At 48.2% G+C, this 26,457-nt stretch overlaps 1 protein-coding gene across 3 annotated transcripts in view; it reads right to left on the bottom strand.

Annotated features, from left to right (window-relative positions):
- The window catches only part of ANGEL2 (angel homolog 2), a 47,325-nt gene that overhangs the window by 18,954 nt on the left and 1,914 nt on the right, over positions 1–26,457 (bottom strand). For 2 of the 3 annotated variants that reach the window (XM_075339147.1, XM_075339144.1), the window contains 6 exons: positions 25,184–25,633; positions 21,769–21,986; positions 19,892–19,961; positions 14,791–15,215; positions 12,764–12,887; positions 5,027–5,090 (listed from right to left, as the gene is read on the bottom strand). In XM_075339147.1, coding sequence (XP_075195262.1) covers positions 5,027–5,090; positions 12,764–12,887; positions 14,791–15,215; positions 19,892–19,961; positions 21,769–21,986; positions 25,184–25,625 — 1,343 coding nt within the window. In that variant the 5' untranslated portion in view covers positions 25,626–25,633. The remainder of the gene's footprint in view (positions 1–5,026; positions 5,091–12,763; positions 12,888–14,790; positions 15,216–19,891; positions 19,962–21,768; positions 21,987–25,183; positions 25,634–26,457) is intronic. The other variant, XM_075339145.1, reaches the window with a different exon arrangement.

The raw sequence follows: 26,457 nt of genomic DNA, 5'->3' as shown, positions 1-26,457 counted from the left end.
ATCGCTGCTGCATCGCTACATGGTCGCTGGTGAGCTGTCAAACAGGCAGATCTCACCAGCGACCAGTGAACAGCCCCCAGCCAGCAGCGACGTGCAAGCGACGCTGCACTTGCACGGAGCCGCCGTCTGGAAGCTGCGGAGACTGGTAACGAAGGTAAACATCGGGTATGGTTACCCGATGTTTACATTAGTTACCAGCGCACACCGCTTAGCTGTGTGTGCAGGGAGCAGGGAGCCGCGCACACTGCTTAGCGCTGGCTCCTTGCTCTCCTAGCTACAGTACACATCGGGTTAATTAACCCGATGTGTACAGCAGCTATATGTGCAGAGAGCCGGAGCCGGCAGCACAGGCAGCGTGAGAGCTGCGGAGGCTGGTAACTAAGGTAAATATCGGGTAACCACCTTGGTTACCCGATGTTTATCTTAGTTACCAGCCTCCGCAGCTGCCAGACGCCGGCTCCTGCTCCCTGCTCGCTTCATTTGTCGCTCTCTCGCTGTCACACACAGCGATCTGTGTGTCACAGCGGGAGAGCGCCTTTGAAGAAAACGAACCAGGGCTGTGTGTAACGAGCAGCGATCTCGCAGCAGGGGCCAGATCGCTGCTCAGTGTCACACACAGCGAGATCGCTAATGAGGTCACTGCTGCGTCACAAAAAGCGTGACTCAGCAGCGATCTCGGCAGCGAGCTCGCTGTGTGTGAAGCACCCCTAAGGCGTCCCCTTCAGGTGTATCAAGATTAAGAGCAACATCAGGGTCAGAGCCTTGAGCTGCGCCATCCGCCTCGTCCTCCAGAGAGTCCTCAAGCTGGGACCCCGAGCAACGTGAAGAAGTCGGGGAAGATTCCCAGCGAGCCCGCTTAGCCGGTCTGGGACTGTGGTCCGGGCAGGAGTCCTCCACGTGAGACCTAGGGCCCAACCTGGGAGCGCGCTGCGGTGCGGACTGAGAGGGGCCTGGAGGCGACGATCCAACAGGGCCCGGGGCCTGTGTAAGGACCGGTCTGGACTGCAAAGCTTCTAGCAGCTTGGCAGACCATTTGTCCATAGACTGAGCCATGGAATGTGAAAGTGATTCAGAGAGTTTCTCTGCAAAAACGGCAAACTCTGTCCCTGCCGCCTGGACAGGGGGAGCAGGTGGGTCTACCTGAGCCGAGGGGTCCACTAGTGACCGAGGCTCCGGCTGAGCAAGCAAAACAGGGGTCGAGCATTGCTCACAGTGAGGGTAGGTGGAACCCGCAGGTAACATAGCACCACAAGAGGTACAGGCCGCAAAAAAACCCTGTGCCTTAGCACCCTTGCTCCTTGTGGACGACATGCTGTTGTCTCCTAGGAGAGTGATCACTGAGGGTATATGGGAAAGGGTAAATAGCCCGACCGAACAGAAGTGTGTATGTATTATATGTATGTATATATATATATATATATATATATATATATATATATATATATATATATATATATATTATAATTATATATATATATATATATATATATATATAATATTATATTATATTATATTATATTATATTATATATATATATATATTTTATTCCGGCACCCTAAGGGGACCAGCACCGGGTGACCGGTGTGGCTTACCGACCGCTAAAAAGCGGAGTGTGTGTCCTCCAGATTCCCTGCTTTAGGCCTCCCAGAGTTGCAGAGCTCTTTCCTTGTAATCCTCCACCGGCAGAATGCCAAAAAAATGGCTGCCGGAGCTCTCTGGGGAGGAGTGGAGCCGTGGGCGGCGCTAGAAAAAGTGCAGGAATCTGGGGTCCCCACAGTGAACAGTGAGGGGGGAGGAAACATGCAGGATGCTCCAGCCCTCACATCCGACGTCAGGTCGGTAATCCCGCCCTTACCCCTGACAGGCAGGCCCGGGGGCGGGAGTTTTGCTACTAGGCCGCAATGAAGCCGGGGACTAAATTTAAGACCGCGGCCGACAAGCAGGCGCGGTCGGCGCGGAAGTCCGCCGGTCTTCACAAATCAGCAGCTGCTGCAGCGTCCGGGAAGAAGGCGCTCCATGCACAGCCCCCATGGGGACACAGAGTACCTTAGCGATGCAGGGCCCGGTCCCTGAGGATGAATAGACTCCTGTCCGGCAGATTCCCACAGGGGCTGCGGAGGGAGCACGGTCCCAGTAAATGGATGACCGGTCAGGATCCCACTTCTCCCAGAGCCGCAAAGGGATGGTGAAGGAGACGGCATGAGGCTCCGGCCTTTGTACCCGCAATGGGTACCTCAACCTTAACAGCACCGCCGACGTAGTGGGGTGAGAAGGGAACATGCCAGGGGCCCCGTGGGGGCTCACTTTTCTTCCAACCGATATAACTAATCTGAGAATGCATGAGTGGATGTGTGCCTCCTTCCACACAAAGCATAAAACTGAGGAGCCCGTGATGCATGGGAGGGTGTATAGGCAGAGGGGAGGGGTTACACTTTTTAAAGTGTAATACTTTGTGTGGCCTCCGGAGGCAGAAGCTATACACCCAATTGTCTGGGTCTCCCAATGGAGCGACAAAGAAATTCTCTTTTTGGAGGGAAGTGCTCCAGTAAAAATATAGGACAACCCTACAGAAAAGTGTAACTTCCAGATTGAACCAGGATCATAATTAGCATTTTATTAACTCAAGTTACTCCCTTGTGGTGACTCATTACAGCACTGGACTTCAAAGAGCTATAGAATGTGTCTTAAGGCTGCTTTACACGCAGCGACATCGCTAGCGATGTCGCTCGTGAAAGGACCCGCCTCCGTCGTTTGTGCGTCACGAGCAAATCACTGCCCGTGGCGCACAATCTCGCTAGGACGCGTAACAAGTACTTACCTTCCTAGCGACGTCGCTGTGGGTAGTGAACAACCTTTTTTTTAAAGGGGAGGTCTGTGCGTCGTTACAGCAACCCGCCAATAGAAGAGGAGGGGGCGGAGCCCAGCCACATTAACGACACGCCCACCTCATTGCCGGAGGACACAGGAACGCTGCTGTTCGTCGTTCCCGGGGTGTCACACGTAGCGATGTGTGCTGCCTCAGGAACGCTGAACAACCTGCGTCCAGAACCAGCAACGACATTTGGGAAATGAACAACGTGTCAACGATCAACGGTTAGGTGAGTATTTTTGATAGTTAGCGGTGGCTCGTAGGTGTCACACGCAACGACTTCGCTAACGAGGCTGGATGTGCGTCACGAATTCCGTGACCCCAACGACATATCGTTAGCGATATCGTTGTGTGTAAAGCCCCCTTTAGTCTAATAAAATTATGAGATTCCCAACTTTTGCGATATCTTTGCCCCTGGAGGTCCCAAGCGGCAGAATTACTGTTATCTTTTCCATCATGATTTTATTTTTTCATAGATAGATGACAATATCTATGCCATCTGTCCTATCTGGCCCATATCGATTTGGCAGAATTCCGACCACCGCCCAGTAACGCAAAACCACGCTTTGCATTCACCATTTCATCAAGGTTTCTGAAAATTTGACTTTCCTATCTAGTATATTGACAGTTCATAAAACCTCAATTCCTAATTTCTATAATGCAGACAAAGGATTTTACGTTATTTTGTACAAGTTGATATCCTTATCTCTACCAGTCGTAAATCTGCCCTGCTCCATATTCTTGTGCATTCAAGCTGAGGCGGTGTTCACATCTGCTATCCATTTGAGTTCTGTTTCCCAAAGAAGGGGGTCAGCTGCATATGGGTCAAGTGAAGTGTTAGATTACAGGCTCTCTTTCCTATTTCTTTTATTCAATGTTTGGGAGGTGTAGGTGTGTGTGTGTGTGTGTGTGTGTGTGGGGTATATGTCCCCTTATCCAGAGACCAAAGTGATGTCTTGCGGATTTTATAATTATTTCTCTATTATTATAGCGCCATTTATTCCATGGCGCTTGTAAAGTGAAGAGGGTATACATAAAAAAAAGTACAACAATCATTAAACAGTACAAAACAAAATGGTATTGGAGGAAAGAGGACCCTGCCCACGATGGCTCAAAGTCTACAGGGGATGGGTGATGGTACAATAGGTGGGGACAGTGCTTTTTGAACAGTGGTCTACTGGACTGAGGGCTATTGTAGGTTGTAGGCTTGTTGGAAGAGGTGGGTCTTGAGGTTCCTCTTGAAGCTTTTCACAGTAGTGGAGAGTCTGATATGCTGAGGTAGAGCGTTCCAGAGTATGGGGGAGGCACGAGAGAAATCTTGTATGCGATTGTGGGAAGAGGAGATAAGAGAGGAGTAGAGAAGGAGATCTTGTGAGGATCAGAGGTTGCGTGCAGGTAGGTACCGGGAGACTAGGCCACAGATGTAGGGAGGAGACAGGTTGCGGGTGGGTTTGTAGGTCATGGCTAATGTTTTGAACTGGAGTCTTTGGGCAATGGGAAGCCAGTGAAGGGATTGGCAGAGTGGCGAGGCTGGGAAATAGCGAGTGGAGAGGAGGATTAGTCGGGCCGCATTGTTTAGGATAGATTGGAGGGGTGCAAGAGTGTTGAAAGGGAGGCCAGAGAGCAGGAGGTTGCAGTAGTCGAGGCGGGAGATGATGAGGGCATGAACTAATGTTTTGAACTGGAGTCTTTGGGCGATGGGAAGCCAATGAAGGGATTGGCAGAGTGGCGAGGCTGGGAAATAGCGAGGAAAGAGGTGGATTAGTCGGGCTGCAGAGTTTAGGATAGATTGGAGGGGTGCAAGAGTGTTAGAAGGGAGGCAACAGAGCAGGAGGTTGCAGTAGTTGAGGCGAAACATGATGAGGGCATGTAATAATGTTTTTGCTGATTTTTGGTTATGGAAAGCATGTATGACAAAGCTATTCCCATTCCAGTTATTCATGTAAAGAGTCTGAAATGGAAATACCCTTTACAGCTGTCTGTCCCTTAGATTATCCATCACATTAGCAGGATTAAAGTTAAAAGGATAAGTTATGACTGTAGGATCAGACTACACGGGGCTTGTAGTCTGTTACCATAGCAACACAGATTTAAAAAGAATCTGTACACACAAAAGTACACAGCGAGAATAGACTGTTCCGTTTTCACCGAAAATACCTTTTATCAGATTCTGCAGTCCAGTCATCTGTCTTCTCCTTGGTTTCTTCTTCCAAACTTCTCTCTGACAAGTAAAGATATAGAACGTTAACCTGCGGCACAAACAGCGGACACGGTGCGAAACTGCTGCAACCCAACCTAACATCACTAACATCAATAACACATCAATAACAGTGTATTCAGCCGGGTATGGTAAAACAAAAATTAGAGACGAATTGGGATTGTCAGTCCCGATTCCTGATACAAACTTGAAAGCATTGACCATTCTCCTAAGGCACTATGCGCACTGGAAAACGGAATTTTCTTAAGAAAATTCCGCAGGGTCTTAAAGATTACCGCACCCGCGGTAAAAAAACGCGGCAAACCGCACCCGAAAACTGCATGTGGTTTGCCGCGGTTTTACCGTGGTATTGCCGCGTGCGGGTTGGTACATGTGCTTTAATGCATTCCATGCAAAAAAGCACATTGAAAAGAAAAAAAAAGGTAATTTCCTTCTGAGATAGAGTAGATAGATAAGAAGGGAATTTTGTTTACTTACCGTAAATTCCTTTTCTTCTAGCTCCAATTGGGAGACCCAGACAATTGGGTGTATAGCTATTGCCTCCGGAGGCCACACAAAGTATTACACTTAAAAGTGTAAGGCCCCTCCCCTTCTGGCTATACACCCCCAGTGGGATCACTGGCTCACCAGTTTTAGTGCCAAAGCAAGAAGGAGGAAAGCCAATAACTGGTTTAAAGACCAATTCAATCCGAGGAAACATCGGAGAACTGAACCATACCACATGAACAACATGTATACCCGAAAAAACAGAAAAACCCCGAGAAAACAGGGCGGGTGCTGGGTCTCCCAATTGGAGCTAGAAGAAAAGGAATTTACGGTAAGTAAACAAAATTCCCTTCTTCTTTTTCGCTCCTAATTGGGAGACCCAGACAATTGGGACGTCCAAAAGCAGTCCCTGGGTGGGTAAAAGAATACCTCGTGATAGGGCCGTCAAACAGCCCTTTCCTACAGGTGGGCAATCGCCGCCTGAAGGACTTATCTACCTAGGCTGGCGTCTGCCGAAGCGTAGGTATGCACCTGAAAATGCTTGGTAAAAGTATGCAGACTCAATCAGGTAGGTGCCTGACACACCTGCTGAGCCGTAGCCTGGTGCCGTAATGCCTAGGATGCACCCACGGCTCTGGTAGAATGGGCCTTCAGCCTTGAGAGAACCAGAAGCCCAGTAGAACTGTAGGTTTCAAGAATTGGTTCCTCGATCCCCCGAGCCAGGGTGGATTCAGAAGCTTGCGACTGTTTACGCCGACCAGCGACAAGGACAAAGAGTGCATCCGGGTGGCGCAGGAGCGCCATGCGGGAAGTAGAACCTGAGTGCTCTCACCAGAACCAACAGATGCAATCCTTCTGAAATTGATGGACTGGACGAGGACACAAAGAAGGTGAGGTGATATCCTGATTGATATGAAAGTGGGATACCACCTTAGGTAGAAATTCCGGAATCGGACGCAGAACTACCCTGTCCTGGTGAAGGACCAGGAAGGGAGATTTGTATGAGAGCGTTGCTAGCTCGGAAACTCTCCTAAGAGACGAGACCGTTACTAGAAGGCCACTTCCCGAGAAAAGCGGGAAGGGAGACCTCTTTCAAAGGCTCGAAAGGCGGCATCTGGAGAGCAATTAGAACCTTGTTCAGATCCCAGGGCTCTAACGGCCGCCTGTACGGAGTGCTGAGAAGACAAACTCCCAGTAGGAACGTGCGTACCTGAGGAAGTCGTTTCTGAAAAAATACAGATAGCGCTGAGACTTGTCCCTAAAGGGAACTGAGCGACAACCCTTTTTCCAACCTAGATTGCAGGAAGGAAGGAAACATAGACGATGCAACCGGCCAGGGAGAAACACCCTGCGCCGAGCACCGAGATAAGAATATCTTCCACGTCCTGTGGTCAATCTTGGCGGACGTTGGTATGCTAGCCTGTCTCATGGTGGCAACCACGTCCTGAGGTAATCCTGACGACACTAGGTTCCAGGACTCAAAGCCACACCATCAGGTTGAGGGCCGTAGAATTCAAATGGAAGAATGGCCCTTGAGACAGCCAGTCTGATTGGTCTGGTAGTGCCCCCGGTTAGCCTACCGTGAGGCACCACAGAACCGGGAACCACAACATCCTCGGCCAATCTGTAGCGACGAGGATGGCGCGGCCGCAGTCGGTCCTGATCTAACGCAGCACTCTGGGCAACAATGCCAGAGGTGGCACATAAGGTAGCTGGAACTGCGACCAATGCTGAACTAAGGCGTCTGCCGCCAGAGCTCGATGATTGTGAAACCGTGCCATGAAGCTGGCCCATTGTTGTTGTGCCGTGACGCCATTAGATCGACGTCCGGCCTCTGTCAGCGGCGCCAGATCTCCTGAAACCCGTCCGGGTGAAGAGACCATACCCTTTCGGTCACACCCCGGCGACTTAGGAAGTCAGCTTCCTAGTTTTCCACGCCTGGGATGTGAACTGTGGATATGGTGGATGCCGTGTCTTCCACCCACATCAGAACCTGCCGGACTTCCTGGAAGGCTTGCCGGTTGCGCATTCTTCCTTGGTGGTTGATGTATGCCACCGCTGTGGAGTTGTCCGACTGAAGTCGGATTTGCTTGCTTTCCAGCTGCTGTTGGAAGGTTTGTAGGGCAAGATACACTGCTCTGTGTTCAAGAACATAGATCTGAAGGGTGGACTCTTGCTGAGTCCCCGTACCCTGAGCGCTGTGGTGGAGAAAAACTGCTCCCCACCCTGATAGACTCGCGTCTGTCGTAACTATCGCCCAGGATGGGGATAGGAAGGACCTTCTTTTTGACCATGAGGTGGGAAGAAGCCACCACCGTAGAGATTCCTTGGCCGCCTGAGAAAGAAAGACGACTCTGTTGAGGGAGGTCGACTCCCCGTCCCATTGGCGGAGAATGTCACATTGTAGTGGACGCAGATGAAACTGCGCGAGAAGAACTGCCTCCATTGCTACCATCTTACGTAGGAAGTGCATGAGGCGTCTTAATGTGTGCGACTGGTTCTTAAAGAAGAGATTGCAGCCCGTAGTGAATGCTGTTTGTCTAGCGGAAGCTTCACTATCGCTGAGAGAGTATGAAACTCTATGCCTAGATATGTTAGCGATAGGGTCGGAGTCGGATCTGACTTTAAAAAGTTGATGATCCACCCAAAACTCTAGAGAGTCTCCAGCGCAACGTTCGGGCAGTGTTGGCATGTTTCCTAAGAGAGTGCCTTGACAAGTAGATCGTCTAAATATGGGATCACAGAGTGACCCTGAGAGTGCAGGACTGTGACTACTGCTGCCCTGACCTTGGCGAAGACCAGTGGGACTGTCGCTAGCCGGAAGGTAGAGCTACGAACAGAAGGTGTTCGTCTCCTATAACGAAGCGTAGAAACGCTAGTGCTCTGGATCAATCGGCACGTGTGGATAAGCATCCTTGATGCCTAATGATGCTAGGAAATCTCCTTGGGACATTGAGGCTATGACATGGCGGAGGGATTCCATCCGGAACCGCCTGGTGTCCACGAGCTTGCTGAGCAGTTTTAGATCCAGAACGGGACGGAACGGCCCGTTCTTATAGGCACCGCAAATAATTTGGGGTAAAAACCGTGACCTTGTTCCTGAAGAGGAACGGGGGTCATCACTCTTTCTGCCTATAGAGTGCACCCTGTTTGCAGAAGAGCAGCGGCTCGGTCGGGAGGTGGAGAAATTCTGAAGAATCGAGTTGGAGGACGAGAAGTGAGCTCTATCCTGTACCCGTGAGATAGAATGTCTCACAACCGACGGTCATTGACCTATGGCAGCTAAATATCGCCAAGGCGGGAGAGCCTGCTACCGACCGAGGATGCGGAGAGAGGAGGCCGCAAGTCATGAGGAAGCCGCCTTGGAAGCGGGTTTTCAGACTGTCTCTTTTTTGGGCGTGACTGAGCCCGCCAAGAATCTGAGCTCCTCTGATCCTTTTGAGTCCACATTGGACGAGGAAAAATGGGACCTGCCCGAGCCTCGAAAAGACCGAAACCCCGACTGCCTCCTGTGTCCGGGCTGAGGAAAGGATGAATCCTTACCCCTGGACTGTTTAATGGTTACATCCAAACGCTCACCAAACAGTCGGTCAGCAGAAAAAGGCAACTGGTTAAGCACCCTTTTTTGGAAGCAGAATCTGCCTTCCATTCACTTAACGAGCAGACCAGGCTCTGCTTAAAAACACGGAGTAGCGGAGGCTACTGCCGCACGGTTCGCAGAGTCTAGGGCAACCTGAATCGCGTAAGAAACAAATGCAGACATTTGAGAGGTTAAGGATGCCACCTGCGGCACAGATGTACGTGTAACCGTGTCAATCTGTGTAAGACAAGCTGAAATAGCTTGGAATGCCTCAAGGGTGAGAATGCTGGAGCCAACGGTGCGCCGACAGCCTCATAGATGGATTTAGACCAGAGATCCATCTGTCTGTCAGTGGCATCTTTAAGTGCAGCTCCATCTCCCACTGCAACTATGGATCTAGCTACAAGCCTGGAGATTGGAGGATGCCGCTTGGGACACTGGGTCCAGTCCTTGACCACGTCAGGGGGCAGGGATAACGTGTATCCTAAGCCGTTTGGAGAAGCGCATATCTGGATAAGTGTGGTGTTCCTGGACTGCCTCTCTGAAGGCAGAGTGGTCCAGAAAAATACGTGAAGCTGACTCCTCCACTGGAGGGGCTGGGTGAAAAATAACCAACATTCTATTGATGGACGCTATAAGATTATTCACTATGGCGTCACCATTAGGTGTATCCAGATTGAGAGCGGTCTCAGGATCAGAATCCTGAGCCGCTACTTCCGCCTCAGTACACAGAGAGTCCTTCTGCTAGGACCCTGATGAAACCGAGGGCCGCTCATAGTGAGCCCGCTTAGGCTGTCTGGGACTGACGTCTGTGCAGAGCCGTGACTCTGGGATGCATGTGACATTCCCGGAGCTGTTAGTTGTTCACACTGAGGGGGGCCATGGATCAATGATTCAACAGTGCCCATGTTGTGAGAGACATGTCCGGACTGCTAGGCTTCTAGTATCATAGCCATAGTCTCAGAAAATCTGTCAGTAAATACTGCAGACACCGTCCTCATCCTCTGGCCATTAGCAGAGACTCCGGCTGAGTTGGATACAATGGGAGTCTATGTAACCTGCCGGCCGTATAGCCGTACATGCTGTACCGGCTGCATAGAAAAACATGTGGTTCTGCACCTTTGTTTTACACAGAGAATATGCTGATAACTCCTCCGCACAATCCAGGAGGGTATATACAACGTGCGACCAAACAGTGCAATGTATATAGTACAAGCATATCTATAAGTGCACTTCTGCACTAGTGGGGTTAGCACCACAGGTGCTGCTTAACGCCTGTTACAGCGATTGTGTGACTATCAGAATGCCAGGGTCTTCCACACTTGTCTCTGTATCGTACAGAAACTGACACTAATGGCTGCCGGCGTCCTGTATAGAGAAGGAAGCCGTGGGCGTGCCTGAGAAAGTGCGGGAATCCGGTTTCACAGTGCACACAGTGAGAGGGGTGGAGTATGCAAAACATACTCCAGCTCTCAGCGCTGCCGTGCTGTGCAGCGTCACGCCCCTACCCTGACTGTCAGGCCTGTGGGCGGTAACGAAGTGAGACTAGGCCCAGAAGCCGGGGACTCGAGTTAATAAGCGCGGCCGGCATATCAGTGCTGGCCGGCGCGGAAGTCCCCGGCGCACCACAAATCCCAGCGGCGCCTTCAATAAAAACGGCAGCGGCGGTTAGCGCGGTAGTCACCCAATACACTAACACACCCAGCAACGCTGTGGTGTGCGATGGCACTAGTGCGGACAGCGCCGCTGTCCCTGGCGCACTAACACACCCAGCAGTGCTGCCGTGTGTCTGCGCGGTCCCCACAGGGACACCGAGTACCTCCATGTAGCAGGGCCATGTCCCTGAAGATACTCCGCTCCATGTCCAGCAGATACCAGGGGCTGTGGATGGAGCACGGTCTCTGTGCCTGGAGACCGATAGAATCCCACTTCACCCAGAGCCCTGTAAAAAGGGATGGGGAAGGAAGCAGCATGTGGGCTCCAGCCTCCGTACCCGCAATGGGTACCTCAACCTTAACAAACACCTCCGACATGAAGTGGGGTGAGAAGGGAGCATGCTGGGAGCCCTGTATGGGCCCTCTTTTCTTCCATCCGACATAGTCAGCAGCTGCTGCTGACTAAACAGTGGAGCTATGCGTGGATGTGTTGCCTCCTTCGCACAAAGCACAAAACTGGTGAGCCAGTGATCCCACTGGGGGTGTATAGCCAGAAGGGGAGGGGCCTTACACTTTTAAGTGTAATACTTTGTGTGGCCTCCGGAGGCAATAGCTATACACCCAATTGTCTGGGTCTCCCAATTAGGAGCGAAAAAGAAATAGACAGATAGAGGAATAGATAGATAGATAGAGGTATAGATAGATAGAGGTATAGATAGAGTCCCTGTGAGCACACGCTGCATTTCTCCCGAGCGGTAATGTGAGTTCACATTACCGGCCGTGGGAAATGCCCTGTGGTTACCTCTGCAGGCTCGTTGCGAGGCTGCATTCAGCAGCGTGTCACTCGCTTCTGGATGCAAGCATCGCAGGACGTGGATTACGCCGGAGCTGTGGATTACGCCAGAGCTGTGGTTTACGCCGGAGCTGTGGTTTACGCCGGAGCTGTGGTTTACGCCGGAGCTGTGGTTTACGCCGGAGCTGTGGTTTACGCCGGAGCTGTGGTTTACGCCGGAGCTGTGGTTTACGCCGGAGCTGTGGTTTACGCCGGAGCTGTGTTTCGGGGGGGGGGGGGGGGGGGGGTTAATAAACGGGTGAAAGAGGAGGCTTTTTTGTGTTTTATTTAAAATAAAGGATTTTTCGGTGTGTGTTTATTCACTTTACTTACGGGTTGATCATGTCAGCTGTCTCATAGGCGCTGCCATGATCAAGCCTGGAGTTAATGGCGCATATGTGCTGCCATTAACTCGTTATTACCTGGATAGCCACCGCATCACGGCATCTGGAAGAGCCGATGACACTCCGGGACTGTCGCATAATGCATGCGACAGTCCCGGAGCAGCTGCGGCTGATATTCTCAGCTGCAGGAGGAAGGGGGACATTAACCCTGCCCCCTGTCATCCCCAGCCTGAGAATACCGGGTCGCCGCTGTGTACTTACCTCGGCTGGAAGGTAAAAATACGGCGGAGCCCACGTGTTTTTTTTTCTATATTTCCGTTTGATTTGTATGTGTAGTCTATATGTCTATGTGTGAGTGTGTGTGTGTTCTATGTCTGTGATGTGTGTGTGTCTGCTCCGCTTCCTCTTCCTGTAATGACATCACTTCCCTGTGGGATTTCACGATAGCATTGCAGTCAATGGAGTGAAATCCCGCAGGGACCTGCGGAAAAGAAGTGACATGCAAGTGTTTTTGCTGTGGGAATCCCGCAGCAAAACATGCAGCTGTCAAATTCCGCATAGTGCGCACAGCATTTTTTTTTCCCATAGGTTTTGCTGGTGATTCACTGCAGAGATGTTATGAACATTTTCTGCAGTGAAACATGCAGCAAAACCGCAGGAAATCCACGGGAAAAAACGGTAAGTGCGCACAGGGCCTAAACAGTTTTAAGAATGAAGGAATCAGAATTTGTAAAAGAGAGAGAATGCGTATTATTCGGCCGTCATCCGCCACATCGTACCTGGCCGCTCCTGGACCTTTTCTGGAGGTTCATACACGCATTTCTGGTTGATGCCCAGGCTTTGTGGCCATATTGGGATTGATAAAATCCTTTGTCCTCTGGGGTACTTCTCTTGGCCCGATACCTGCACAAAATGATTGCAGCAGTTTTACCTTCATGTTGTAATTAGTCTCCACTGGGAAGAAGGGTTCTGCTGCAAGCAGCCTCTCAGCCAAAAAAAAAAAAGACGGTCTGTGTATTTATACATTTAGAGGAATACCTTCGTTAGTTTGACCCCTCCACTTCTCAAAGCATGTACTGCCAGTATAATGTTTTCTACATGACTGGGGTTGTCCGAGATTAAGATATTGATGAATATTGATGATATTGATGAATATTGATGATCCTATGAATAGGTCATCAATATCAGATCAGTGTGGATCAGACTCCTGGCACCACCATCAATCACTGTTACCATCGGCTGCAAGACCTGACGTCCACAGTGTACCGCACTGTTCTTGGGTGCAGCAGCTCAGCTCCTATTGAAGTAAATAGGAGCTGAAGTCGAATGGATAATTTACTAGAATAAAGAGGACATCACTGTCCCAGGTGTTTCAGACAACTGGCTGCAGCAGGAACCTCCCCCCTCTGTCCTGTCCGCATTACAACTAAATAATCATGAGGCTCTTTTTAAGGCCTAAAACACACGGCATGAAAATCGGTGCGAGTGGAATGCGATAAAACATCGCATTCCACTTCGACCAATATTAGCCTGTGTGTCAGCGCACATGAGCAATTATTTTCTCAGCCGTAATCGGCCCGAGAAAACAATCGCAGCATGCTGCTATTATAATGCGATCATTGTTTCGCTCGCACCCATTCAGATCTATGGGCAAGAGAAAAATCGCACTGCACTCGCAGAACACCAGTGTACCGCAAGTGCAAAGCGAGAATGGCAATAGCCGGCTACGAAGGAGAGCGGGACATAAATCCCTCCCCTCCCCTCCTCAGTGCTGGCCCTCTCCTCCTCAGCGCCGCCCTGCCCCCCGCAGTTGAGGTCCGATCGCATGATCGGACCTCAGTTACAGTGACACTCGCATGACACTCAGCTCCTGCTGTGCTGCCAGCGTGAGCCGAGTGTCATGCGAGGATCGCACTAGTCCCCTTGTGGCCCCGGCCTTAACCACACACTCCTGTTCCATTTTCAGTTAAAGGCCCATCAGATCAGAAACCTCTATATTCGCTGCAGAACTTCTACTATATACACTATTTAATGTCCGCTCTTGGGAACTCAGCGCACATTGAAATGAAAAGGCGCAAAGTCTTGGCAACAGCCGATAGGTCATTAATGCTCTCAGCATCTCCACCAATCATAAGTATAGGTTATCAATATGTTAGGTCATGGGCAACCCCTTTAATATTGAAGTGCTTTGAGTTTTATCACCTACCAGAATGTCCTGATTATCACTATCTTGTGTGTCGCTATAAGACAACTGGCTGCAGCAGGAACCTCCCCCCTTCATCCTGTCCATACTGGGGCTAAATGATTATTAGGCTCTGCCCCTTGTTTAATCCACAGCCCTCAATTAGCAGGAGGTTATCCTCTGTTTTCTGCAGGATTTCTAAAAGACTGACTGTTTCCGAAACGTGCATAACATCCTGCAGACTGACAGATTAGGATTTTTTCCCATAATGAATCATTTTAAGGTTTAATATCTCTTTAGCGTATAAGAAGTAAGTGGCCAGTAGATTTGGTACACATTTATCTGCACGTCCCACTCAATCAGCCACGACAGTGGTCTATGGGCGCTGCGCGGGAACAGGAGACCCGCTTCATACTCAACGGTATCCGCAGCTCTTCTTTTCAGTAGCCGGCCTGGCATGAGGTCACGTTATGCAGCAACAAACCAGCTCACTAATCAAAAGGAAAAGCCGCGGATGTTGGCTGGTAACTGGCGGTAGACGGTACTCCTGCCACCATAGACCACTGTACACCAACTCTAGTAGGCAGCCAATGAGGGGTTTATGTTGGATCAGGTGATTATTACCTTCCCGATGGTCATCCCCTCATAGTGAAGCCTCCCGGTCTTTATAAAATGATGGAGCGGTGACCCCGGCACAGAGTTGAAATCACCGCATAAGACAATGGGGCAGAACCTCCCGTCTTGTATCTGGGCGACCTCCGTAATCTCCGCCAGGAGAATGGCCAGCTGGGTCAGCTTGATGTCGCCCCTCCGGGGGTTGTACAAGAGGTGGGTGTTGGCCACACAGATCATCGGGATGTCTCTTCCCCACCGGGTTTTAGGTTGTAACATCAGCACCAAACCGATGTTGTCTCGGTCCAGAAGGGCGATGTTTTGTCGGAAATATTCCACCGGCTTCACCAGACTCAAGTGAAATCGATTTGTTTTGAAGCAAATGGCGCAGCCGTCGGGTTTACTGCCGGTGCGGGCCTTGTACGCGCACATGTACCCTACAACGTGGGAAAAGACGTAATATTAGAAACACAGAAAAGAATACACAGTCCTAAAGACCGCGCACAATGCACAGCCAATAGAGGATCATACACCGCTTCATAGCAAGAGGCCCGACAGAAATATAAAACATTGTTAAGATGAACGCGAAAGACAGTGAATTATATGTTAAAGAGTAAGTAAACAGTTTTTGTTTTTTTTTAACATTACAATCACTTATAGATCAGTGGAGGTCCCAAGACCCCCTACAGATGGCTTAAAGAGGGCCAACCACCAGGATTTTCCTATATAAACTAAATCCAGTGCTATACTGGCGCTATCATGCTGATTCTATACATACCTTTAGTTGTGAGATCGGATGTATAGTTTCTGAAATACAGGCAAGTAAAGATTGTGAAATACACCATTACTTGATTGATAGCAGCTACAGAATATCTAATAGGTGGGTTGGGTTTTGCTAGTTATTCCTGCCCATGTCTGCTGCCTGTCCTTCCTCCCCCCTGTCCTCCTTCCTTCCTCTCCCTGTAATAACAGACGGGCGGGAATAACTAGCAAAACCCAACCCACTTATTAGATATTCTGCAGCACTTATCAATCAAATAAAAGTGCATTTCACAAACCTTACTTTCCTATATTTCAGAAACTATACATCCGATCTCACAACTAAAGGTATATATAGAATCAGCATGATAGCACCAGTATAGCACTGGCTTTAGGTTATATACGAAAATCCTAGTGGCTGGTCCTCTTTAATTAGACCCTCAAAGAGTGGGCAACTCTGAAGAAGAGTGAACGGAAACAAGTTCAATGTTTAGTTACTCTTTAAACATTTGACTCATTATCTAGGTTAAAAAAATGCAAATAACCTCTTCAAAAAGTAAAGGAAATCTAGTGCCACCTACTGAAAATAGCAATACTAAAAGTCCTGGTTATCCCGGGCCTTGACATTGGATAAGCCAAATAAAAACTCCTTTTGCAGACATGTTTTTGGGGTCTTGTCCCTCTTCAGCTCAAAGCAGAAGAACTGATTTGCTGGGTACAAAGTCTAACAGGAAGTTTAAGGCTATGTGCGCACGGTGCGTTTTTAATGCATTTTTGGTGCAGTTTTTTGCCCAAATCCGCAAGTCTCTCTTAATGCCAGCAAAGTCAATGAGAAACCTTATTTTTTACTTGCAGATTTGGTCTAGAAAATAATCTGCAGCAAGTCCATTGTTAGCCTATATGTTCACACAGGGCTTTTTTGGCAAGTTTTTGGTGAGTTTTTTTAGCTGCAGATTTGCCTTGGTTTTATGCAAATCCATGCTAATAAAACGCTGCTTTTTACAGTCCCAGCGAAGTCAATGAAATCTCATATACACACACCAGGTTTTTTTTTCCCTGACTGTTGCAAATACCTGTGTTTTTGGTCAGGTTTTTAAAGAATGAGCATGTCAATTCTTTGCTGCAGATTTGCTGCGTTTTTTTCATTGATACAACCCAATATGAAAAAACCCCCCCAAAAAACATAAAACATCAAATCCGCAGCAAAAACGCCACTAAAAACGCATGAAAAACGCACCAAAAACGCAGATGACTCAAAGGAGAATTCCTGCCACAAGATCAGGTTTTGGTCAGGAAGGGGGGGGGGGGGGGGGAGCTTACCTAAAATGCCTTGTGGGAACATAGCCTTAATGCATTTTTCATCAGTTTTGTAGCCCTTTCACCCATTGACTTTATAAAACAAAACAAAAAAAAAAACGCACCAACAAGCATGCGTTTTTTGGTGTGTTTCTGTCAGAAGGTGCAGATTTCATGCATAAAACTTTCGGCAGCATGCGCACATAACCTAAGGGGTTGTGGAAAGTGCCATGTCAGGGTAAACACCTTTAAGTTGTTGCTCTCCCGCTGTGAAGCGCACATCGCTGTGTGTGACAGCGACAGAGCAACAACTAAATGTGCAGTGAGCAGGGAGCCGGCTTCTGCGGACGCTGGTAACCACGGTAAACATCGGGTAACCAAGCAAAGTGCTTTGCTTGGTTACCCGATATTTACCGTGGTTACCAGCGTCTGCCGCTCTCAGGCTGCCAGTGCCACCTCCCTGCACACGTAGCCAGACTACACATCGGGTAAATAAGCACAGGTTTGCTTATTAACCCGATATGTACTCTGACTAGGAGTGCAGGGAGCCAGCGCTAAGCGGTGTGCGCTGGTAACCAAAGTAAATATCGGGTAACCAAGCGAAGCATTTTGCTTGGTCACCCAATATTTACCTTAGTTACCAAGCGCAGCATCGCTTCCACGCGTCGCTGCTGGCTGGTCACTGGTGAGATCTGCCTGTTTGACAGCTCACCAGCAACCCGTGTAGCAACGGTGCAGCAATCCCTGCCAGGTCAGGTTGCTGGTGGGATCGCTGGAGCGTCGCTTAGTGTGACGGTACCTTTAAAAGAAAAGAAAAAAAAAAAAACACAACAAAAAACAAAGCCGAATACTATAATCTTTACAAAAGTAGTTAACACAGGATACACCATTCACAATAGGTGATGTTAAAGCTCACATCCTCCTCCCTCCTGTACAATGACCAATAACAACTCTATATACAGCAGTTAACAGGATTATCCACAATTCACAATAAGTGATATCAAAGCTCACCTCCTCCCCTTATACAATGACCTTTGCTCAAATCAGGGCTTACCCATTAAAAACACTTCTATAGACATCAAAGACGCACAGCCTGCCTACGAGTCTAAAATTAGGTTTAGTGGCCTGTGTTAAACTCTCAAGACTTCTCCATGTTTTTTTTTAATATACTGATATGGAAAAAAAAAAAAAACCAACAACATTACCAAAGAAGATTGAAAAATACATTTAACAAAAAAAAATAAAAAAATGGAGTCATGTAATAGGCCATTTCCTTAAGACACATTCACTTTAAACAGTGGATAAGTCCCAATTACAAAAGAAAGGTTCCCTCCTGAACGTATAGAAAGATTTCACCTCTGCTTTAGAAATTAAAGGGGTTATGCAAATTGAAAATAATGGTTGGCTCTTTATGGTACAGAACGTGTCACCATTGTCCATGGTCACATCTGGTATTAAACTTTTGCCTAAAGGCCCCGTTACACGCAACAACGTATCTAACGATATATCGCCGGGGTCCCGGATTCCGTGAATCCGGCATCGTTAGCGACGTCGTTGCATGTGACAGCAACAAGCGGCTGTTAACGATGGAAAATACTCACCAAATAGTCCATCGTTGACACGTCGTTCATTTTCAAAATATCGTTGATTGTTGAGCACGCAGGTTGTTCGTCGTTCCTGCGGCAGCACACATCGCTACGTGTGACACCTTGGGAACGACTAACTACAGCTTACCTGTGGCCGCCGGCAATGCGGAAGGAAGGAGGTGGGCGGGATGTTACGCCCGCTCATCTCCGCCCCTCCGCTTCTATTGGGCGACCGCTTAGTGACGCCGCACGAACTGCCCCCTTAGAAAGGAGGCGGTTCGCCGGACACAGCAACGTTGTAGGGCAGGTAAGTCCGTGTGACGGGGCCTAGCGATCTTGTGCGCCACGGGCAGCAATGTGCCAGTGACACACAATTGACGGGGGCGGGTTCGCTCGCTAGCTGCAATATGTACGGGTTCAGGGTACGGTTCCACTTGCGCACCACATCTGCTGCCAGATCAAAGGAAGTGATATACTAATGACCTTCTGCTGCGAGCGTCAGTGACTGTGATGCAATCATATCATAGCTGTGGAGGAGGGGGAGGGAGCACTTTCTCCCATCTCTTCCGCTGCCTGTATCTTCGTACAACGCACTGCACTCGGATGACATGCGAGTATAGTGCGATGTTTCATACGCTCCTATAGACTTGTATGGGGGGGCGGTGTGTTTGAGCCGAGACTCGATGCCAAACACGGCATGCTGCGAGTCATTCCGCATGTTGCTATGGCATGACAAATCATTTGCAGATGGACACTGCCCCATAGTTTTGCACTAGAGAGCAATCTGATGTTTTATCGAATTGCACTCGTCCGTGCAAAACGCAAGCCTCGTCCAATGAAAACTGAAGATTCTATGAGTGTCATCCGTGTTTTTCACGTTTCGCACTTGTACCTAAAATAGTGAATGGGGCCCGTTCCCATGTCCGGGACTCCTCACAGGCCATAGAATATTGTGGAGACATGTCTTATCAATCCTAGTGTTTGATCAAAATATCAGCAATGGAAGTCTAAAGTCTATGGGTCCATAAGATTTAAAAAAAAAAAAAAAAAAAAAATAAATAAATTCAAAAAACAGGAGTCGGATGCCATCCTAGTGCTGCTCATTTTTCACTGACTGCTAGATAGAAGATGAACGAAACCCGCACTGATTTTGTTATACGACACAGGCTGCAAACAACAGTGACATTGTTTCTGCTATCCTTCCTTTTCCAATCTCATAAAAGACTTTTCATGCTCATAGGATTTAAAAAAAAAAAAAATAAAAAAAATAAAATAATATTATTATTATTATTATTATTATAATAATAATAATAATAATAATAATAATAATAATAAATCATTATTTTTTTTATTGTCCAAAACAATTGTAAGAACCCCCCCCACAAAACAATAGAGAAACAAAAAAAAAAAAACCAACAAATAACCACACCCTAAAATTCCACACAATAGACATAAGCAGGCGTGCTGCATACCCAGGGCTTCCAAATAGGGCTTGATCTGTTCTTGATAATGATCTTCTTGAACTTCTTGTAAACAAAGAATCTAAAATAGAAAAAAAAAAAAACAAAACTTTGCTGACAGATGTGGCACACCATTCCAAAAATATATGTATTTTTACTTTTTGAAGGTGCGTGTTTTCAGCTGTTCAATCTTCAATATTAATGGAGACACATTCACACATTTTCAGAGGTCTAAGGGTTTTTTTTTGGGGAAAAATGCAAGATTTTACTGGAAAAAAACCTTCAGAAAATGCCCCTTCTTTGAGGAGGTTTTCATTTTTTACAGTGGTGGTAGAGAGTTTTTGAGCAATTTTGGAGAGTTTTTCCTGAAGGTTTTTTTCTTTGCTGCAGTTTGGAGAAAATTCCATCAGAAACCGCTACAACCAAGTGACAACAGGGAGCCCGAGAAGGCCGACAACAGGGAGCCCGAGAAGGCCGACAACAGGGAGCCCGAGAAGGCCGACAACAGGGAGCCCGAGAAGGCCGACAACAGGGAGCCCGAGAAGGCCGACAACAGGGAGCCCGAGAAGGCCGACAACAGGGAGCCCGAGAAGGCCGACAACAGGGAGCCCGAGAAGGCCGACAACAGGGAGCCCGAGAAGGCCGACAACAGGGAGCCCGAGAAGGCCGACAACAGGGAGCCCGAGAAGGCCGACAACAGGGAGCCCGAGAAGGCCAGCACCTGGAGTACTAAATTACCAGCACCAGGAGTACTAAAATACCAGTACTGGAGGGAGAAAACACAGGATCCATAAAGTCAATAAATATTACTCTTCTCTGATATAGAGCAAATTAGTTAAACGTCTTACAAGTATTTATTTTTTTTTAAAGGGTATTTGTAAGATTTAGCTGATCACAGGGTGTTCACACAGCCGGGACCCCCAGCAATCATCCGTAATTATTCTGCACTCCCACATGGGATAACGAACTGACCCTGTAAGGCTAGTTTCACACTTGCGTTGAACGCCATCTGTTTCATTGCGTTGCATATAGTGGCCCAACGGATCGTACAAAACAATGCACAGCAGCCGGGTGATCAGCTGATCGTTTGGCTGCCGAGAATGTGTGCGGGGTGGGTGGACCCGAGCGGGGCCATGGCGCCGAGGACGTCCGTGTCGGGGACTGCATGGCTGGGGACAGGTGGGTGAGTGTGTGTGTGTGTGTGTGTGTGTGTGTATATACACACATGCGGAGTGGAGTGCGGGAGGGGGCAGAGCCGAGCGGGGAAGTGTTGGGCTCCCTGCACACGTAGCCAGGGTAAATATCGGGTAGCTAAGCAAAGCACTTTGCTTGGTTACCAGCGTACTCCGCTTAGCGCTGGATCCTTGCACACATAGCCAGGGTAAATATTGGGTTACTAAGCAAAGCGCTTTGCTTAGTAACCCAATGTGTACCCTGGTTACGTGTGCAGGGAGCCAGAGAGAGCATGCGCAGCGAAATCCTATGGATTCTGCTGCTCAAAAAACGTTACATGTTGCGTTCCTTCCGCCCGGCGGAAGCAACGCAGCGTCGGCCAGCGGGAGCAACGCAGGTACATCAGTCGCAATCCGTCGTCCATACAAGTCTATGGGAAGCAGCGGAATCAGTTAACGGATTCCGCTGTTTTCCAAAACGGCGGATTGCGACTGAAGGAAAACAACGCAAGTGTGAAACTAGCCTAACACACACACACACACACACACACACACACACACACACACAATCATCCAGAAACATTAGCTCTGTGATGCCAATATCCATAGGAGGGTCCAGAACTGGGGACCCCGACTATTAATTCATAATAAAGGGACTTCAGGTGGGTTTTTCACACCAGACAAATTCTTCAAAAAGGTTCAAGGCCTCGTACTTACGTCAGCGTTCATTTCCTGCAGCTCTCGCAGGATGTTCGGGAGCCGGTAGTTCCAAAATAGGTATGGCCGCCGGCAGTGGCTGTACAGGCTGGAGTTGTCCTCCAGCAGGTCCTGGGATAAGATGTTATAAGACACCACCGTGAAGTCAAACGTCTCTTTACTGGCTGCGTCCTGGGAATGATGGCCGAAGTCCTCCCATCTTCTCTTTACCACGGCTGCTGGACAGGACAGACCGTGTCACTACACCGCCCGCATGTGCATCTGGTGCCACAAAGTGACCCACATTTATAACCTCACACAATCTTACGCACTCCAATTTTGTACTTTTATTCCTTGTAAGGGGCTGCCAAATGCAATTTTTTTTTTTATTTTTAGCCATTGATTTACTCAAAATAATAAAATAGGAAGCACACTCTCCTTCCAGCGCCCCCGCGGATCCAGCGCAGGTTCCACCGGAGGTCTCCAGCGGCTCCGAAATCAGTGTTTGTCCCATTCAGAAGTGCCAGCGCTTCAGCAGAGGTCGGGTGCCTAGAGGAGCGCGACACTGGATGTTTCTCCGATGATACGCTCTTCTATTCACCCGCACTGCTTCCGTACAGGACGGACATTCAGGAGTCGGCAGAGACCTCCGGAGCGACTTGTGCCCGATACGCAGGATCCTGGACGATGATCATACCTTCGTTTATTATTTATACTCAATCCAATGAAAAATAAAATGTATCTATAGGATAACACCTTTAAAGTGTCCCTAAGGACACTGTATATTGGACGGGATAGTTTGTCCTTTTGACTTATGGGCATTTAAAGAGGTTGTCCACTACTTTAACATTGATAGCCTATCTATAGGAGACGACATCAATGCCCGATCGGCCGGGATCAGACACAGTGCCGATCGGCTGTTCTCTGTGTCAGGGGCAGCAGCATCAGGAAATGCTCAGTTCCGGAGCTGGTCCATCTTAGCCAACGGCCATGCTGAACTCATTGTGCCTGCTCTCATTGGATGGCATCCATCTTTGGATAGCGGCCACGGCTGGGAACTGCGGATCCATCTACTATTGATCTGAATAAAAGGCGGATGTGCAGTACCCGGCCGCTATCAGTTGACGAAGCAACTCCAGAACTAAGCATTTCTGGTAATCTACTGCCAATGACAACAATATTCTTTATTGTGATACATATTAAAATTAAATGATGAAGTGTAATGACAGAGAAGGTACACTAAATGGCATACCAGAACAGCAGAAACATATAAGTGCCTATTACCAATTACAAATTGACGCCCCCCCTGGCGAATGCTATTGCCGAAACGTGCGTTGGATGGGACTTGGCGCCATTTCAGCACCAAGTAAGTGCCGTTGTATAACGCATCTGTTTACCACAGTTTTTCATTCTATATCACAAGGACCTATATGTTATTTTTCATTAAGTAGATCCACACTTTGTATTTTATAGTACCTGTGATTGGCTTTTTACTGCTGGCTCTTTACTTGGTAATAGGCACTTATGTTTCTCCTGTTCTGGTACGCCATCTAGTGTACCTTCTCTGTCATTACACTTCGTCATTTGTTTTTAATATGTATCACAATAAAGACTATTGATTTTACAATGTGTTTCTGATCCTTCTTGTGAATTCGTTTTAGGTTTTATTTGGGTCAGTATATCCATACATATATATGAATAGTGGGTGGTGTTATATATTCTCACTTTGAGGGACCACTTTACGGTTATCCACCCTTCTATTCCTTAACCAAGGCTGATTTTTGGTGTATGCCAATGACAACAGTTGATCGGCGGGGGTGGAGGGTGTGGGACCCCAGCTGATGAGACATTGATGACCTATTTTAGGCTTCTTTCATACGCCAGTGAAAAACACACAAGTTTTTCCACTGACGTGTTAAAGGTGCGTATGTCCCTCTGTGTGCCGTGGTTTTGGTACACTTATTTTCTCTGTGTGTTATCCGTGATAGCACACGGAGAGCAAGAACTTTATACTCACCTGTCCCCGGCGTTGTTGTCCGTGGTGCTGATGTCTCCTGCGTTGCTGTCTCCGGCCACTGCTGCTTCTGGGTGGGGGTCCAGTGAATATTCATGAGCATAATTAGCTGGCCTGGAAGCAGGAGACAGCAGTGCTGGAGACGGTGAGTATAGAAAAACATTTTATTTCACAGAACCGTGTTTTCACTGGTACATGACACATGGATCACATCACTGTGCAGTCCATGTGACATCATTGGTGCCAAATAAAAACCAGACTTGTTTCCATGCGGAACACATGGACATGCGTGAGCGCCGCATGGACACGTGATCCCTGAAAAAAAAAAAAAAAAATCACTGATGTGTTTGCAGACCAAATTATTTTAATGGGTCTGCGTATGTCAGTGATTCCGGTACATATAAAAACATATGTACCAAAATCACTCACATGTGAAAGAGGCCTTAAGGATAGGCCATCAATGTTGAAGTAGAGGACAACCTCTATAAATAAACCCAATAATTGGGGGGGTTCTGACTGTCCCAAAGACCATGAATAGAACAGGGGCACACAAGGGAGGCGGCTGCTCCATTCTGATGGGGATCCCATTCTCAGGATTCAGTGATGATATTAAAGGGAACCTGTCACCAGTTTTTTGGCCTATAAGCTGCGGCCACCACCACCAGGCTCTTATATACACATTCTAACATACTGTATATAAGAGCCCAGGCCGCTGTGAGAACATAAAAAATACTTTATAATACTTACCTAACGGTCGCGCAGTTGGCCGGTGCCGGCGCCTCCTCTTTCGGCCATCTTCGTCCTCTTTCTGAAGCCTGTGTGCATGACTCGTCTACGTCATACACACTCGCTTGTCCTGTGCAGACGCACTACAATGCTTGGATCTGCCCTGCTCAGGACCTGAATGCTGGCAAGGGAGTATAACGTAGGACGCGTCATGCACCGCAGCTTAAGAAGATGGAGGACGAAGATGGCCAAAAGAGCCGGCGCCGGACAACGGAGACACCCATCTGGCCAACCGTGCGACCGTCAGGTAAGTATTATACAGTGTTTATGTTCTCACAGCGGCCTGGGCTCTTATATACAGCATGTTAGAATGCTGTATATAAGAGCCCGGTGGTGGTGGCCGCAGCTCATACGCCAAAAATATGGTGACAGGTTCCCTTTAACACCTTAATATATGATTATGCAAAAGATGTCCTTTTAAAGGGGTTATTTAGTATTGGAAATAAGTGGTATTGATCAAATTACAACCCCACGCCCTGGCAGGAATCATCCATACATTTCGGCAGATGTGTGGGGTTGTGATGTCATCGGTACCGCTCACTTCTGATATGACAGGTAAACAGCCCCTTTAATGTTCCCCCACCGCCCATAATATACATTGTTGTTATAGGATAAATTCGGTAGTGACGTCCTTACCTTTAGCTTTTGTTTGAGGACCGGTAGGGACAAACACCTCGGGTGTACCAGGAATGGGTGGCACCCGCAGGTCACTTGCTGGAGGGTAGGGTCGTTTTGTCCATGGTGTTCCCCGGTGGTCGTCGTCATCCATACCTTTTTTCCGTTTTCTGAATTGTTCATCTCCTTTTGCGTCCATATTGAAATGAGATATGTGAAGCCACGATGACTGAGGAGGGAACCAGGGAAACGTCGGGATGGCAGGAAAGTGGGGTCCAAAATAATGATATGGCCTCGATATGTGCTGAGGATGCCAGTTGTTCACTGGAAAGTAAGTAGACGGCTGGTAATGTCCAGTCCACCATGGGTGTCTAGGGAAACGTCCATTCATGCAAGAGGCTCGTGAGAAACCGGCACGGGCGAAACACCGACCACCCACAGTCTGCAGGTGCCGAGGCAACATCTGATACCCTGCGGGGGACAGAGGACATCAGTGAGGGGGTATACACAGCGGGGTCACCATTACAGCTCAGAGAGGGGGGCACCCAGCTTTCACAAAACCCTGACAGGAAAATAGATATGGAGATACACAATCCTGCCCCACAGGCTCATGGGAAATTCAATATTACACTATCACAGACCATAGTACGTGCCCTTCCCATATACAGGCCAAAGTTCAACCTTCCAGGTAGTTTTACAATTGTGTGATACTGAACTCTGAGTATCCGCTCATAGCCCCCAGGTACATAGCTGATAAATATCGGGTCACTGGGGGTCCCACTGATCGATAGAACAAGGACGGTCCAAATCCCCTGCACCTCCTCAGTCACACACATGGTATTTGCCCATCTCCTTTAGGTCCATGAACACTAAAGGAAAAAGCAACAGCTGTGTAACTAGAGAAAGAATAATGACCCCCCCCCCACACAATATAATTATCAAGGGGAGGGGGGTCCTTAGATCAGACATTCAGCACCTTTTCTATGGATAAGTGATAAAAGACCCTTTTACCCATTTCCGACTTATGATGTACAAGTTGCCGCCATCTTCGTACTTTCCATGAAGCCCGGCAAAGTATAAAAGTTCGATTCATCCCCCTTTTTCCCCCAGAACACAAAAAATAAAATATGTATTTGGTTTTGCCATGTTCACAAGTCCAACCTACGAGAATATGGTGTATCCACACAAGCCAGTCACCTGCCAAACATGCATATTTCCACACATCCTGACCTGCATCAAGAGGTCACCCTATTTGGGATAGAAATCCAATATCTCTATTCTGAAACATATGGTAA

The sequence above is a fragment of the Anomaloglossus baeobatrachus genome, chromosome 3 (genome assembly GCF_048569485.1).
Source record: "Anomaloglossus baeobatrachus isolate aAnoBae1 chromosome 3, aAnoBae1.hap1, whole genome shotgun sequence".
In the NCBI taxonomy this organism is placed as follows: domain Eukaryota; kingdom Metazoa; phylum Chordata; class Amphibia; order Anura; family Aromobatidae; genus Anomaloglossus; species Anomaloglossus baeobatrachus.
Note: the sequence above shows the minus strand (reverse complement) of the source record. Positions and strands in the feature narration are given on the sequence as shown.